The sequence below is a fragment of the Eleutherodactylus coqui genome, chromosome 2, assembly GCF_035609145.1.
Source record: "Eleutherodactylus coqui strain aEleCoq1 chromosome 2, aEleCoq1.hap1, whole genome shotgun sequence".
In the NCBI taxonomy this organism is placed as follows: domain Eukaryota; kingdom Metazoa; phylum Chordata; class Amphibia; order Anura; family Eleutherodactylidae; genus Eleutherodactylus; species Eleutherodactylus coqui.
Window position 1 is genome coordinate 112,531,219 of NC_089838.1, and position 13,355 is coordinate 112,544,573.

General features: G+C 41.6%; 1 protein-coding gene across 1 annotated transcript in view; it reads right to left on the bottom strand.

Annotated features, from left to right (window-relative positions):
- Positions 1 to 1,231: 1,231 nt before the first annotated feature.
- Positions 1,232 to 13,355, bottom strand: part of CDHR2 (cadherin related family member 2) — a 147,391-nt gene continuing 135,267 nt past the window's right edge. Inside the window, exons 31-34 of the mRNA XM_066589286.1 lie at positions 11,338 to 11,451; positions 9,456 to 9,527; positions 6,446 to 6,497; positions 1,232 to 1,487 (exon numbers count right to left, since the gene is read on the bottom strand). Coding sequence (XP_066445383.1) covers positions 1,359 to 1,487; positions 6,446 to 6,497; positions 9,456 to 9,527; positions 11,338 to 11,451 — 367 coding nt within the window. The 3' untranslated portion in view covers positions 1,232 to 1,358. The remainder of the gene's footprint in view (positions 1,488 to 6,445; positions 6,498 to 9,455; positions 9,528 to 11,337; positions 11,452 to 13,355) is intronic.

Here is a 13,355-nt window from a genome sequence, read left to right on the forward strand (position 1 = left end):
AGATCCATACTTGCACCTAGAGCCTGGCAGCACCGTAACACAAAAATGCCTAGTCCTTAGGGCTGTTAAAGAGGTTTTCCAACCAAAGACATTTAGGGCACATCCTCGAGCCTCGTTCTTTCAGGTAAGTGGAGATTAAATGAATAGATGAGTGCACAGCATCCAATCAAGCTCCGTTATCCCTATAAGTGGCAATGCCACCGATGGAAACCTCAAGTGTCAGGTATTTATGGTACATTATATCATGTGGATATGCTATAAACCATTTAAGTTATCAAATCTTTTAAATTGAAATTACTTTTGAACATACCATATAGGATTGTGTCATATGCATTAAAAGTAAGTCTGAGTACATTTACTCCCTATAATATGTAATTTATGGTTCAATCACTTTTATTATATTAACATAGCAAGATACATTACAAGATGAGCTGTCATTGAAACAAGTAAGAGGACCCGTCCTCTCAATAAACATAATGGAGTATGGGTTACTTACAGTAGTATAGTACAATTATTTAAACCTAAGGGTACCCCCAGTCTGTGGGTCAAGAAGGGACAGGAGGATGAGGAAAAAAAAGGGGGCAGTATGGAGGGGGAGATCCGGGACTAGGAAATGTCTATATGGAACATCAAAAAAATTGAAACAGTGTTAAGTAACTTTTGATGTCTATTTAGAACTTAATCCCATTTCAAAACAAAATAACTTAATGCCCAATCTTCATGTTATCCATTTCTTTCATTCTCATGGTATTTGTGGAAATGAAAGTAATGGCAAAGTGGGAGAACTAGTACCCTGTTTCCCTGAAAATAAGACATAGCATGATTTTCCAGAATTTTTGAGGATGCAAAATGATTTTTTAGGCTTTTTGAGGATACTTGAAATATAAGCCCTACTTCAAAATTAAGCCCTGCCAACAGTTAATTAAAAAAGTCAATTTAAATAGTGTCCAGGCAGCTATACATGTAAAAAAGTTAAACCTTTTTGAACAAAAATTAATATAAGAAACTGTCTTATTTTCAGGGAAACACAGTATTATTAAACAATTCACACATAATGCAATAATTTGTACAGTGATTCATATTGCAATTATTCTTTATAATGAAGCCCACAAGATGTCTTGCCCACTAATTTGCATGCATCCAGTACATGTACTAGAGACGTCCTCGGTACAGGAGATATGCAAGGTCATGTAGTAATCGGAGACATTCGCAGACATTTCCTTCACTTCCTCTCAGTATTCTCATTGAGAAACATTATAGTCATCCTCTCCACAGCATGAAGTGAATTGAAGACTAGATTGTGTTTTGCTACATAGTTCAGAGAGACTTCAGGCTTCATGTCCCATACTACAGATACATCACAAGTCACTGGTGTCTAGAGTTGAGTTGCAGTAGGAAATATACTCCCTGCCACCAAGAGCAGCTGCTAGAGGCTCATTCACAACTCCACTATCTTTAGAGAGGGAACTTGTATCATCGTCCATGTTCTGCATATAAAAATGAAGCTGTTAGAGGATCACGAATACATAAAACAATACTTATAGGGGAAATTCTGACAACTAATGAAAAGGGTAAAGTGGTATAAACTCTCACAAGGGTATTCCGGGCATCAAGGGCTTGTTTTTGCGTGCCAAACTGTAGTTTTTATTGGTGCCATTTTTGGGTACATAAGAATATATTTTAAAATTTTTAATAAATTTTTTTATGATAGCAGGGAGAGAAAACGCATCAATTCTGCCATTGTTTTTTTTATTATTATTATTACAGCATTAATCATGCAGCTTAAGTGACACATTTTTTTTTGTGGGTCGGTACAATTAAAACGATACCAAATTTATTTATTTTTTCTTTTTAGGTTTTTCCTCAATAAAAACCCTTTTTTGGGGATTTTTTTTTCTAAGATCGTTGCATTCAAAGTCCTATAACTTTTTTATTTTACCATGGATGGAGCTCTACTTTTTGTGTGACGAGCTGTAGTTTTTATGGGTACCAGCTTTTTTTTATCACTTGTATCGCATTTTTTGGGAGGCAAGATGAAAAAAATAAGCATTTTGCCTCTGTTTTTTAGGGGGGGGGGGTTGTCGTGCAGGACTGTTTTCAATTTGTTGTACAAGTCGTTACAGATATGACGATACCAAATATGTGGGCTTTTAATTTTTAAAAATCTTTTTTTTACACTTATAGGGGGAAAAAAGCACAAAAAAAGGTTTTTTAAAGCATTTTTTTACCCTATTTTTATCTTTTTTTTTTACACTATTCATTTCCCTGTAGAGGACTTATACCATAATGCCTATGATCACTATGATGAAGCATTGCAGGACTTCTGTTCGTCAATGCCTTATCGCTTGTAATAGCGATCATAGGCAATGGCAAAGCCTGTATCTGGCGTCCTGTTGCCATGGCAACCCGTCGGCCGTTTGCGATTACATCGCGGGGGTCTAATGACATCACAGAGGGATTGCGCTTACTCTGTGAGCCCTTTACATGCCACGATCTACATAGATTGTGGCATGTCAGGGGTTGACAGCAGAGGTTGCTGTCCTGATGCATCCCCGCTGTTGCACCAGGAAGCCAGCTATCATTGACAGGCGGCTCACGCTGCCAGATGGCACTGGATCTCTTCTGATCTTGCGTAAGTGTATGTCCTGTTGCGTTACGCACCCTGCAGCCAGGAGGTACAGTTACGCCCTGTGGCGTTTTAAGGGGTTAAAGGGATTGTCTTGGATGTAAGTTTTTTTTATTGAGCGCTCTTAGGGGAGTCCAGATGGGGCAGACTTGCTGCGAAATTCCGCTATATTTGCAGTAGCATGAAAGTGCATAAGATTTTGAAAATCTCGTCCCCAAGCTGTGGGAATAATCTGTGCAAAACCCGTACGGAAATTGACATACAGTGCGAAATTCAACTTCTAAAAGTGGAATTCACTTCTCCTCAATGAGGGGGAGAATTCCACACAGAAATTTACAATAAAACACACTTCAAAATCGGTACCAAATGGTCAGGGTTGGAGGTAGGCTCTCAGGTGGACCTGGACTACTTCCTGAAGAACAACAGCGATGTCAATATATTGGTTGTTTAACTCCCCCCCCCCCCCCCTTCCACTTCACAGCACCTCCAGGGTGTACATATTGCAGCAGAGCTCTATTCCCTGCTTTCATTTCCCTTCCCTTGCCGATAGTCTGACACTGCCAGCACAGACGGGGCCGAGTATGTATAGACATGTCCCATTGACAAGGGAGAGGTTACACCAAATTTTCAATGTATTCATACATATAAAGGAAGGAGGAACGGCATAACACAAAATTCCAGAAAAAGAGTCTCCCAAATTGTCGTTTTATGGGGAATACAGTGATTTACTAAAACAGAAATGACCGATCCTTTTTAAGGCTTCCTTCACAATTTTTGTAGCAGTTTTTTACTGGCTGGTAAAAAATATAATGAATTTGGTTTTTGCAGCCTTTTTTGAGTGAAGTTTTTTTTTATACACACATGCAAATTTTCCAGATGTTTTTTTTCTTTATGGAAACTGCATGAAAAGTAGCAAACTAAGGGCATGTTATGGACCCAAAAACACTGCAAAAAGAATGTGGTGCATTTCATAACTCCCTACTGATCTACAGCCAATATTTACCTGAGGTGTGACCCGGAGTACAACCCTTGTTTATGTGCAAATACGCTCTGTTGCGGTGAGCGTATTTGCGCACACGTTCGTCTGTCAAAGCCTTTAAACATATCCTAAGACTCCATTACTTTTGTCAAATCATAGCAGACATGATAAGTAATTAGGCCAGGTTTACATTGTGTTTTGGAATCCATCTTTGCTTTCCATCCAGAAGCCCAGTCAGAAATGCCGAAAACAGCATTCATATGTAGCAAATAAAGCGACACAAGAATCTTCTTATTCAAGTTTCTTTTAAATAAATTTGATAGTTTCAAAATTGCATAACTTGTATAATCACCGTAGTGCAATCGTGAAGTCAGTATTTTTATATAGTCCAAGGAAGCAGACAAGAGAGAACTCATGGGGCGCGGTCCCCGCACCATCAGCAGGTATGTTTTGGGGCTTCTCCCCATTCATCAGGCTCACGAGGTCTGCTAAAGGGGAAGGAGCCCCGAAACATAGCTGTTTGTAACTTCCAAACTGATATAAAAGAAGCTTGTGCTCAGAGTGGTGATCCGGTAGTGACAAAGTTTAGCCCAGTAATACTCTTCAGCTGTACATTTATGTTAAAAACAGCATTCAGACAAAACACCTGGATAGAACCATAGGCTTGCATTGTTAAACAGAGAGCAAAAGTGCACAGTATAATCAATTACACTATTCTGTCCACCTAAAATTCTGAAAATGAATGGAAACCTGCTTAGATGGAGACCAAAGCTTGTACCTGCCATGTCTGTCTCCTGAGATCTGTTGTATTACAGGTGCCCTGAAACTTTCCTGCTCAGGTGTGGGGATTGTGCTGGCTGGGTGTGTGTGTGTCTCCAGTCAACCAATCACTCTAGGTCAGTGCACATAAAAGCTGTCTTCCCAGGTGTGGGTGTGTTCAGCTTTCTCTGTTCTCATTTCTCTCTCTGTGTTATGTAAGCAGGCTCTATGTGTGGTGGTTGCAAGAAAGGTTTGTGTCTTGTGATTTTGTTTGGTTATGTTGCTGGACTCATGGTTAGTGTAGGGACTAGCGGTATTGCCAGGAGCTGTGACGTGGCCCACTAGCTTCCATATTTTGGCCAAAATGTCTCGAAATACCTGCCATTTATAGCATTAACATCTGCTGTTAGTGTTTGCATGTTGGCCGTTGTATGCTGTGATTTTGGATCTGTGTGTCTTCTTATCTTGTCCAGTTGTCCCTGTTGGTGATGGCATGTGTATGCGTCCTAGCCTGGGTGCATGGGTTCCTAGGGACAACAAGGGCCCAGATCCAAAGACCGCTTGGCTGCCCCCTATTGGGGCAGTGTCCCTGCTCAGGTGGGTCCTTGGTCATCTTCCGTTGTAGAAGGTAGGCAGAGGGGTTAATTGGTGGTTGTTTCACCTGGTGTTCTCCATCCATGGTAACATTCATGTGGGCCCGGTGCTCACTTGCCCATATGTATGTAACATAAAGCCCCCCGGTTTTAAAAGAGGGGTAATATTATCTTAGTGACACGTCTGTGTTACAGGCGGTCAGGTGTGTTTGTTAGTCTCATGACTGTTGTGTTTGTTTCTGGTGTTTGCTCAGAATATGGTGTCTTTGCATGCGTTGTTTGGAGTGTATTCCACCGAATTCCCTGAAGATGGTTCGGACACCTGTTGTCCCTCCCCTCCTTGCGTTCTGGGGAGCATGCATCAAGTAGTGTGTGGTACGGTGACCGCACAGGTGCATACACCTGCAAGTTTCTCCTTATTCCTTTGCAGGTGCAGCTTCCAAGCATTGTATGTTCTTGTGCGTGATGTAGGCTGGTGCTGCTGGCCACGGTGTTCCTTCAATGCTAGGTGGGTGATGCCTGGTGCTCCTTCCCCTTGTACTGTGGGTGTGGTGGCTCCATACTGCTTTGGTTGTATTGGTGACATGCATGACTTCTGAGTTGTGTTCATATGTTATGTTATGCACTATGTCGTCTTTATGTTGTGCTGACTTTCTCCTGAGTATGACACTATCTGTATTAGTTTTCTCTTCTCCTGCTGACTCTTGCCATCTTTTCTGTCTGGGTTGTACACTCTTTTTACAGACTCTTGTGACTGAGGCCGGTTGTGTAAGGCGCAGAGGTTCTATTTAGAGGTGCACAATTTGTTACGCCTTCCTATTTGTCATCTTTACCTTTTTAGATAAAGCCTGTACACGTGCGTGGTTTGAAGGAGTTACTGAAAATTTTTTTTAATGCCCTTAAAGGTCCAGATGTCGCTTTTTAAAAGTCCCACGTGAATTTAACACTACTAGAGATGAGCGAGTATACACACTAAAGGCAATTGCTAAAGCGAGCATTGCCTTTAGCGAGTACCTGCCCACTCGAGACGAAATGTTCGGGTGTCGGCGCGGGGGAGCGGTGAATAGCGGCTGTCAGCAGGAGGGAGCCGGGGGGGGGGGGAGAGGGAGAGAGAGATCTCCCCTCCATTCCGCCCCGCTCTCCCCCGCAGCTCCCTGCCCACCGCCGTCACCCGAACCTTTTGTCTCGAGCAGGCAGGTACTCGCTAAGGGCAATGCTCGCTCGAGCAATTGCCTTTAGCGAGTATACACGCTCATCTCTAAACACTACCTTTTGGTACCATTTCTTGCATTCAGACAGAACCCTGGGATGGAAACCATAGATGGGCTTACAAATGCAATGTGAACTGTGTCCTACACAAGTTTCCTCATGTACTTCAAGCAGAAGTGGAAATACTCAAATCGCAATCCAAGGAATATGGGTACACAGTAAGGTAGAAAGAATATGTAATAAATTCATGTTTTAATATACAGTATTATTGCCACTCACCTGAGAAATTGTATTTTTGTTTTCAAGTATATTGTCGTAATTAGAATTGATACTGTTAAAAAATAAGATATAATGTAACTATGCTGTATTAATAAGGATAGAAGATGTCTATGAGCCTTGAGGACAAGGACAAGATCCTAACCAATAAGGGACAATTAAACACATATATTCACATTTTTAAAAGAGATCAGGAGTTACAAACTGACTTTTGTTCTAGGAAAGCAGGTTGATGAAAAATGTCATCATTAGAGATGAGCGAACGTACTCGGATAAGCACTACTCGTCCGAGTAATGTGCCTTATCCGAGTACCGCTGTACTCGTGCTGAAAGATTCGGGACGCGCTGCGGAGCGGGAAGCTGCAGGGGAGAGCGGGGAGGAACGGAGGGGAGATCTTTCTCTCCTTCTCTCCCGCCCGCTCTGCCCCGCTCCCCGCTGCGACTCACCTGTCAGCAGCGGAGCGCCCCGAATCTTTCAGCACGAGTACAGCGATACTCGGATAAAGCACATTACTCGGACGAGTAGTGCTTATCCGAGTACGTTCGCTCATCTCTAGTCATCATAGAATTTACACCTTGTATAGTCCACAAAAGTATACTAATTTCACTCTTTTTTTATTTACAAATAAGGCGTTGTCCAGGAATTTTAAAAAATGTCCACTATCTGTTAAGCCTGTGAAAAAGGTAGGATGGGTGAATACATCTGTAGAATAGAAGGGGAAGGAGGCATGGCAAGGTACATGAATGGTTGGTGGAGACTAGTACCACACGGTTTTAAACTTTTATTGACAACATCGGAGCTGTACAGACTTAAATCATAATGTCTTTAGACGTCAGACAGTGGATTGGAAAGGGTTAACTCTATGTGGATTTTTTTCCACTACATAATGTTTTAAAAAAGACATCCCCATGTATTGTACTGTAATTTATTGTGAATTTTCAGTACTGATTCCGAATTGTAATCTTACATATCACCTACTATATGCATTCAAGAAAAAAGAAGTGGAAGAGGATATAACATAGAAACATCTATGTGTGCGTTCAGGGCTGGGATGAAGGATAGGAAGAGGTAGGTGACCGCCTAGGGCTCCATCGTATATCAGGCCGGGGGGTGTGAAGGAGTACATTTTCAATCAAAAAATAAGTTAATAATTATTAACTCTGGCGTTGCAGTGCCGCCTATCCCCTCACTGCCTCTTACCAGCGCAGGTGCTGGTCAGTCACTCAGCTCAGCAGCAGACATCATCAGTCTGACAGCAGCTGCAGCACTTCAGAGCCCAGTGCCGGCTGCTGTGTCAGACAAACAACCAGCCCCCAATTCAGACAGGTAGCAGCAGCCAAGCGCCATTGCTAAATCTTGAGTCACAGTGCTGCTTTGCCTGCATGCACCAGTCCAGTCAAGTTGAAAATGAGCGCTTCCAACATAGGAAAGTCAAAGCGCTCCTTGGCCAGTGACTACCATAGTAGTAATGTTCTAGGATTCCTGACCCTTTATGATGCGATATTATAAGGTGCTGCTCTACCTAGCAGCCTGCCTGTACAAATGCTGCACCCCAGCAAACAACATTATCAACTTGACTCTTGTGCAGATAGTAATGAGCACTTTCCTTCTAATGGAAGAGCTGATTGGTCATAGGAAAGTGCTCATTGCTATCTGCACAAAAGAGTATGGGCAGAGGCTCCCGGAGGTCCAGGCCACAAAGGTTTATCTGACCGGCTGAGGGGATAGAGGGGGGGCAGGGGAAAAGTGGTGGAAGAGGGGTCGGGGAAGAGGGGGGCACTGGGTGAGGCAAGTGGTCACATTGAGGGAGAAGAGGATATGGGGATGAGGGGTAGATTGGGACACAGCGGAGAGAGGGCAATGGAGAGGAAAAGTGGTGGGAAAGAAGGACCCATGGGGAGATTGGGCCAGTGGTTGCACGGGGAGGAAGACAAGTGGTGGCTGAGGAGGAAAGTAGCAAAAATTGGACAAGTGATGGCACAGGGGAAGAGAAGGCAAAGGGTGGACAAATGGCAAGAGTACTGGATGAGCATTCAGTCAGAGCTTCATTAATTTCAATGCAAATGACGGAAATACACAAGTACATACCGCTTGGGTATCTCTGCAAGTCCATTGAAAGTGAATGGAATGTTAGTGTGCTTGCGCGACAAGCGCTCTATTCAGTCTCCTCCTCCCTGGGGGGGTGGGGGGTGCAGTAACTGCACAGTGAGGGGAACAGAGAACACGGGACCTCTATTATCAAGGACAGCAGGGGTCTGTGCAGTGCAACTCCCACCAATCAGCAGGTTAACCCTAATCCTGTAGGTAGGGGATAACTTGTAATGGTGGTATAATCCCTTTTTATCTTTTTTTTTAGAATAAATCTGCTTCTAAAATGAGTTTACATCTTTTATTAAGGTTGTTTTGGAGTTGTTTTACATGGGGGTGCCATTTGCCTTATCTGCCTAGAGCACCAAATGGCTTGCACCTGTCCTGTGTACAATAAGTCATATAGAACAAAAATGACAGAAACAGTCTGAATATAGTGCAGTAGTCTAGAAACTTTACAGGTTAGTACACTTTTTTTATCTGAGGGAATACCAGCCAAAGGAAAATGTTCCCATTTAAGGAAATATGTGCAGACATCAAGTGAAGGAGCAATGGGCAACACAAATAAGTCATGTGTGGCTTTCCGAGGTTGGTACAATTTTACAGTATTGTGGTGGCCGTGTTTTGGTTTTTTTTTTACAGGTGAAACATTTATTGTACATACTTCACCTATGGGGGGAACACAAGCGGTGGCGTGTTACAACCGTGTGCTATTCTTGAGGTGGCTTTTTGGTGCGTTTTTGACCTTGTGAATTTGAAGGTTTCATGTAAATATACCCCTTGTATGGCCTCTGTTATTTGCAACATTGCCTGTATTTACATAAAACTAACATAAAGACGTCTTACATAAATAGTAAGGCCCATTCAATAACTTCCAAAATGAATTAGCAGAATGTGTTGTATAAGAGCAATTTCAGTCCTTACCTGATTCTGTCACTGCTAGAACTTGACAAATCTGTGCCCAGGTCCAGCTCAATATTCAAAATCGGATTGGCGCTATAGTAAAGTTAAGAAGATGCATTATGAAATAGCCAATATACTAGAACAGAACACCGTAAATTAATGAATTACTCAATACAGATATTTTCTAACATAATTCAATCACAAGCAGTCCCCCAGCTGCAGGAGCACTATGATAACATACAGATAGGACCATTCCCCACTATTCCCCTGCAAATCTGTTTCCAACACAATAGGCTTTAATCAGTAACTGGGTTACATTTTACAAGCTAAATGGATGGTTTTATGAAGACCACATGTACAAATCTCAATAACAACCCAAAGCTGCCAATGGACATACTCTTTCTCTGTGAGGATGGTCTTATTACATGTGTGTCATGTTCCTTTAGGTGGACACTAACATATGATGAACTGACCCACATTAAAGCTCAGCCAAACTGAACCTTGCAACATGACAAGGAAATAAGTAAACTAATAGGTCCAGTAAAACCAGTGAATACTTGAAAGGCCAAGGCATAGCCCAGATCTAAATCTGGAGAAGTTGTGGGGATTTGAAACTGGCAGAAAACATCACATAACTGAAGCAATTCTCCATGGAGGAGTGGGACAGAATTTCTCCCAGTTGATGTCATAGAATGGTAGAAAAATGGGCTGGCCTGCCAGAGGTGGACCAAGGATCTGTTATAATAATTGATCCTTAATGGAACAACATCTCAAAGCTCCAGTAAATACAACCCCATTTTGAGTCAATCATTTGCCACTAGGGTCTTTTCGTTATTTTCTTGTTTTTTTCTTATAAATTAAAGGGATTTACTATTGGTGATATGTCATTAAGATAGGTTATTAACAGCTGATCAACAGGGATCTGCCTGTTGGGATCCCCGCCGATTAGCTGATCCTCTAGCTCATTGTCAGTGCAGTGGGGCTTGACGTCATCATCAGGGTCAGAAAGGCTTTACTCCATTTGAAATCAATGGAAGCAATGCCTTCTATTACACTTCCAGCTCCGACTCCAAGGTGGACATCCAGCTCCACTGCACTGACAGGATCGGCAAAGCGGCAGAGATCCCGAGTGGCAAATACCCACCAGTCAACTATTGGTGACCTATCCTGAGGATAGATCACCAATGGTAAATGCCCGGAAAAACCCTTTAATTCACAAATAACTTTACTGATAATAATAGATTAGGTGTTGGATTATAAAGTCCAGGATACAATCCAAAGTAAAATTGAGCAATTGTTATGTTTTCTGTAATTTAATAAAGAGATGTTATACTAAATCCTTCTAAAATACAGTAAATCCTTCTGGCTTAGCAACCCCATAAAAGTAATGTCACAGCAATTGTATGGTCTTCACATTAATACTGGTGTTTTCAGCTGAGAAAGTGTGACCATGGTACCTTCGAGTATGTTAGAGCGCATGACATTTAGTTTCAGATGAGCGTATTATAACACATCTGTATTGCAGACATGTTACAGATGACATTGCAACTGTATTTCATCAGTATTTGATCTGCATTTGCCTCTGTATATTTCATTTTCATATGGGCAAATACCGATCCGTTTGCGCCCGATAAAAGGTAATAGCATTATAGAGGCACATACACAAAAAATATGGTCATGTGAATAGATATTACATTTGCTCCCTAAAACATGGGCCAAATACGGAGCTAAAATACGCTCACCTGAAACCAGCCTCAGGGTCATCTCTGGAGAGAAATGGATGGCCCACCTAGATATTTGACTTATGTAGGCAGCCTGCAATATGCAGTATGCTTCCAATATATCATGAGGTATCATGCTTCTTTGCAGATAACTGACAGGTACATCCTTTTAGCTTACTCACCCATCGGCATTAAATTTATTGGTCCCAGGTATGGCTTCTACTCCTTCTGTAATTTCCCCAGGTAAGGCCTTTGCAATTTTTGAAGCTTTAATGGCTCGTACCTTTCGTGCATGGCTATTGAATCCAAAGGATAAAGTGTTAGCATTTTACATGCATTTGTCACTATAAAACATTGACTTCTATAAGTGCTCTAATGCATTAGCCCAAACAGAAGGAAAAAATATTGTGGCATTTCGCTAAGGGTATAGATGTAGCAATTGTCAAATCAATGTTCAGGACACGGATACATTGTTAGCATAGGGCCACGCTTATTCATAAAGTGCTGGAGCAGCCACTATATGCAAATAGCATACAAATGTTCGGTGCACTACACTATTGACGTAGCAACATCTGTACCTTAAAGCAGTATTCTAAAGATTGACTTTTATCACCTATCTATAAGATAGGTGATAAAAAGTCTGATTAGCTGGGTTCTCGGTGTTCCTTCCTCCTAACTTCAGGTTCACTGCACCTCTCACAGTGACATGAAGTTTGAATGGAGTGGTAGCTGAGGTCCGTTCCATTAATTTCTTTTTTTAATAAATTCTTTATTTAGAAGTTTTCTGTTTTTCCAAAACAACAAGTTAAATCACTGTTAAGTAATGCAAAGAAGTTGACAACCAGCAACCCAAACAGTGGTACAAAAATCTCCAACTGGATTAGGACAAAGTGCTAAATCTTGAAACACATACAATAAACCCCTGGAGGTGGGCCCATTCAGGTATTATCTATGGTATTGCAAGTGTGAAGTGCAATCATGCTTTGTCCTGAGTTTTACAACCCCTGTGAAGAGGGAAGAAGACCCTCATTAAAGGTCAATCTCCGACCCATTACTCCCCACACCTCTGATTCGATCCAATAAAACCACATTTTCTCAAATTTATCTTGTGTACCTTTTACTGAAACTGTCAAATCCTCCATCTCCATTATCTCTCTAACCATTCTAAACCACATCTTAATTGAGGGAGACACATTCTGCCGCCATAGCCTAGGAATGCATGCTCTTGCTGCGTTTACCAGATGGCGCACCATCGACTTTGTATGTGGACGCAGGTAACCTGTTGAGATGCAGCAAGAACAGCGCAGGTGATTTGGGTAGAATGAAGCTTGTGAATTTGGAGGTGATCCGTCACACTTCAGACCAGAAACTGGCCAACATTGGGCATTCCCAAAATATATGTAGCATTGTACCTTGTTCTCCTCCAAATCTCCAACACTTAGGGGAAATGGAATGGAACATCACATGCAAGAGAGAGGGCACCGTTCTATTAATTTCAATTGGGCTGACAGAAGTAGTTGAATACAAGCATTTGTCTATGTCCGAGAGACTGTAACTGCTAAGCCTTGTACCATTAGGCTAATGTTACATGTCAACTTTGGCCACAAAACAGATTGCACAATCAAAGATCACCGCCCTTTGATTTCCTAATTTAATAGAGCTCATTATGGGTTGCATTGCAACTCACAAGTAGCCTCTAACCTGTAGATTTCAAAAATTCCACTGTTGCTGGATTTTTTGCGATCTTCTATTCTCAGTCATGGCTACTCGAAGGTTGCATCATGACCCACATTGATTTTTATTAGATCCTTAGTTGCACAATCTTCATCACAGCCAAAAGTTGCTTTGTAGTCCTAGCCTTATTGTAACTGCCAGGGTCTGTGTCTTGTATAGACTCTGCAAAAACAATCCATTTCCCACTATGACTGCAACCATTATGATTTGTGTCTCCTATGGAGTAAAGTATTCTTAAAGACTATATAATCCTTTGCACTTTTTTCTTTTTTTAATCAATGTGTTTTTGGAAATTAAAACATTTTGTAATTTGTTTTCATTTAAAAATTCTTATTGATTGTTTGATTTCTATGCTTATATTGTCTTCCAAGGCACTGCAGACTGGAGGACTAAAATCTAAGCAAATTCTGTCAGAGTGTCAGATATCAAACCCGGGACCTCCTGTGCTTTGGTCAGTAGCTCTCCC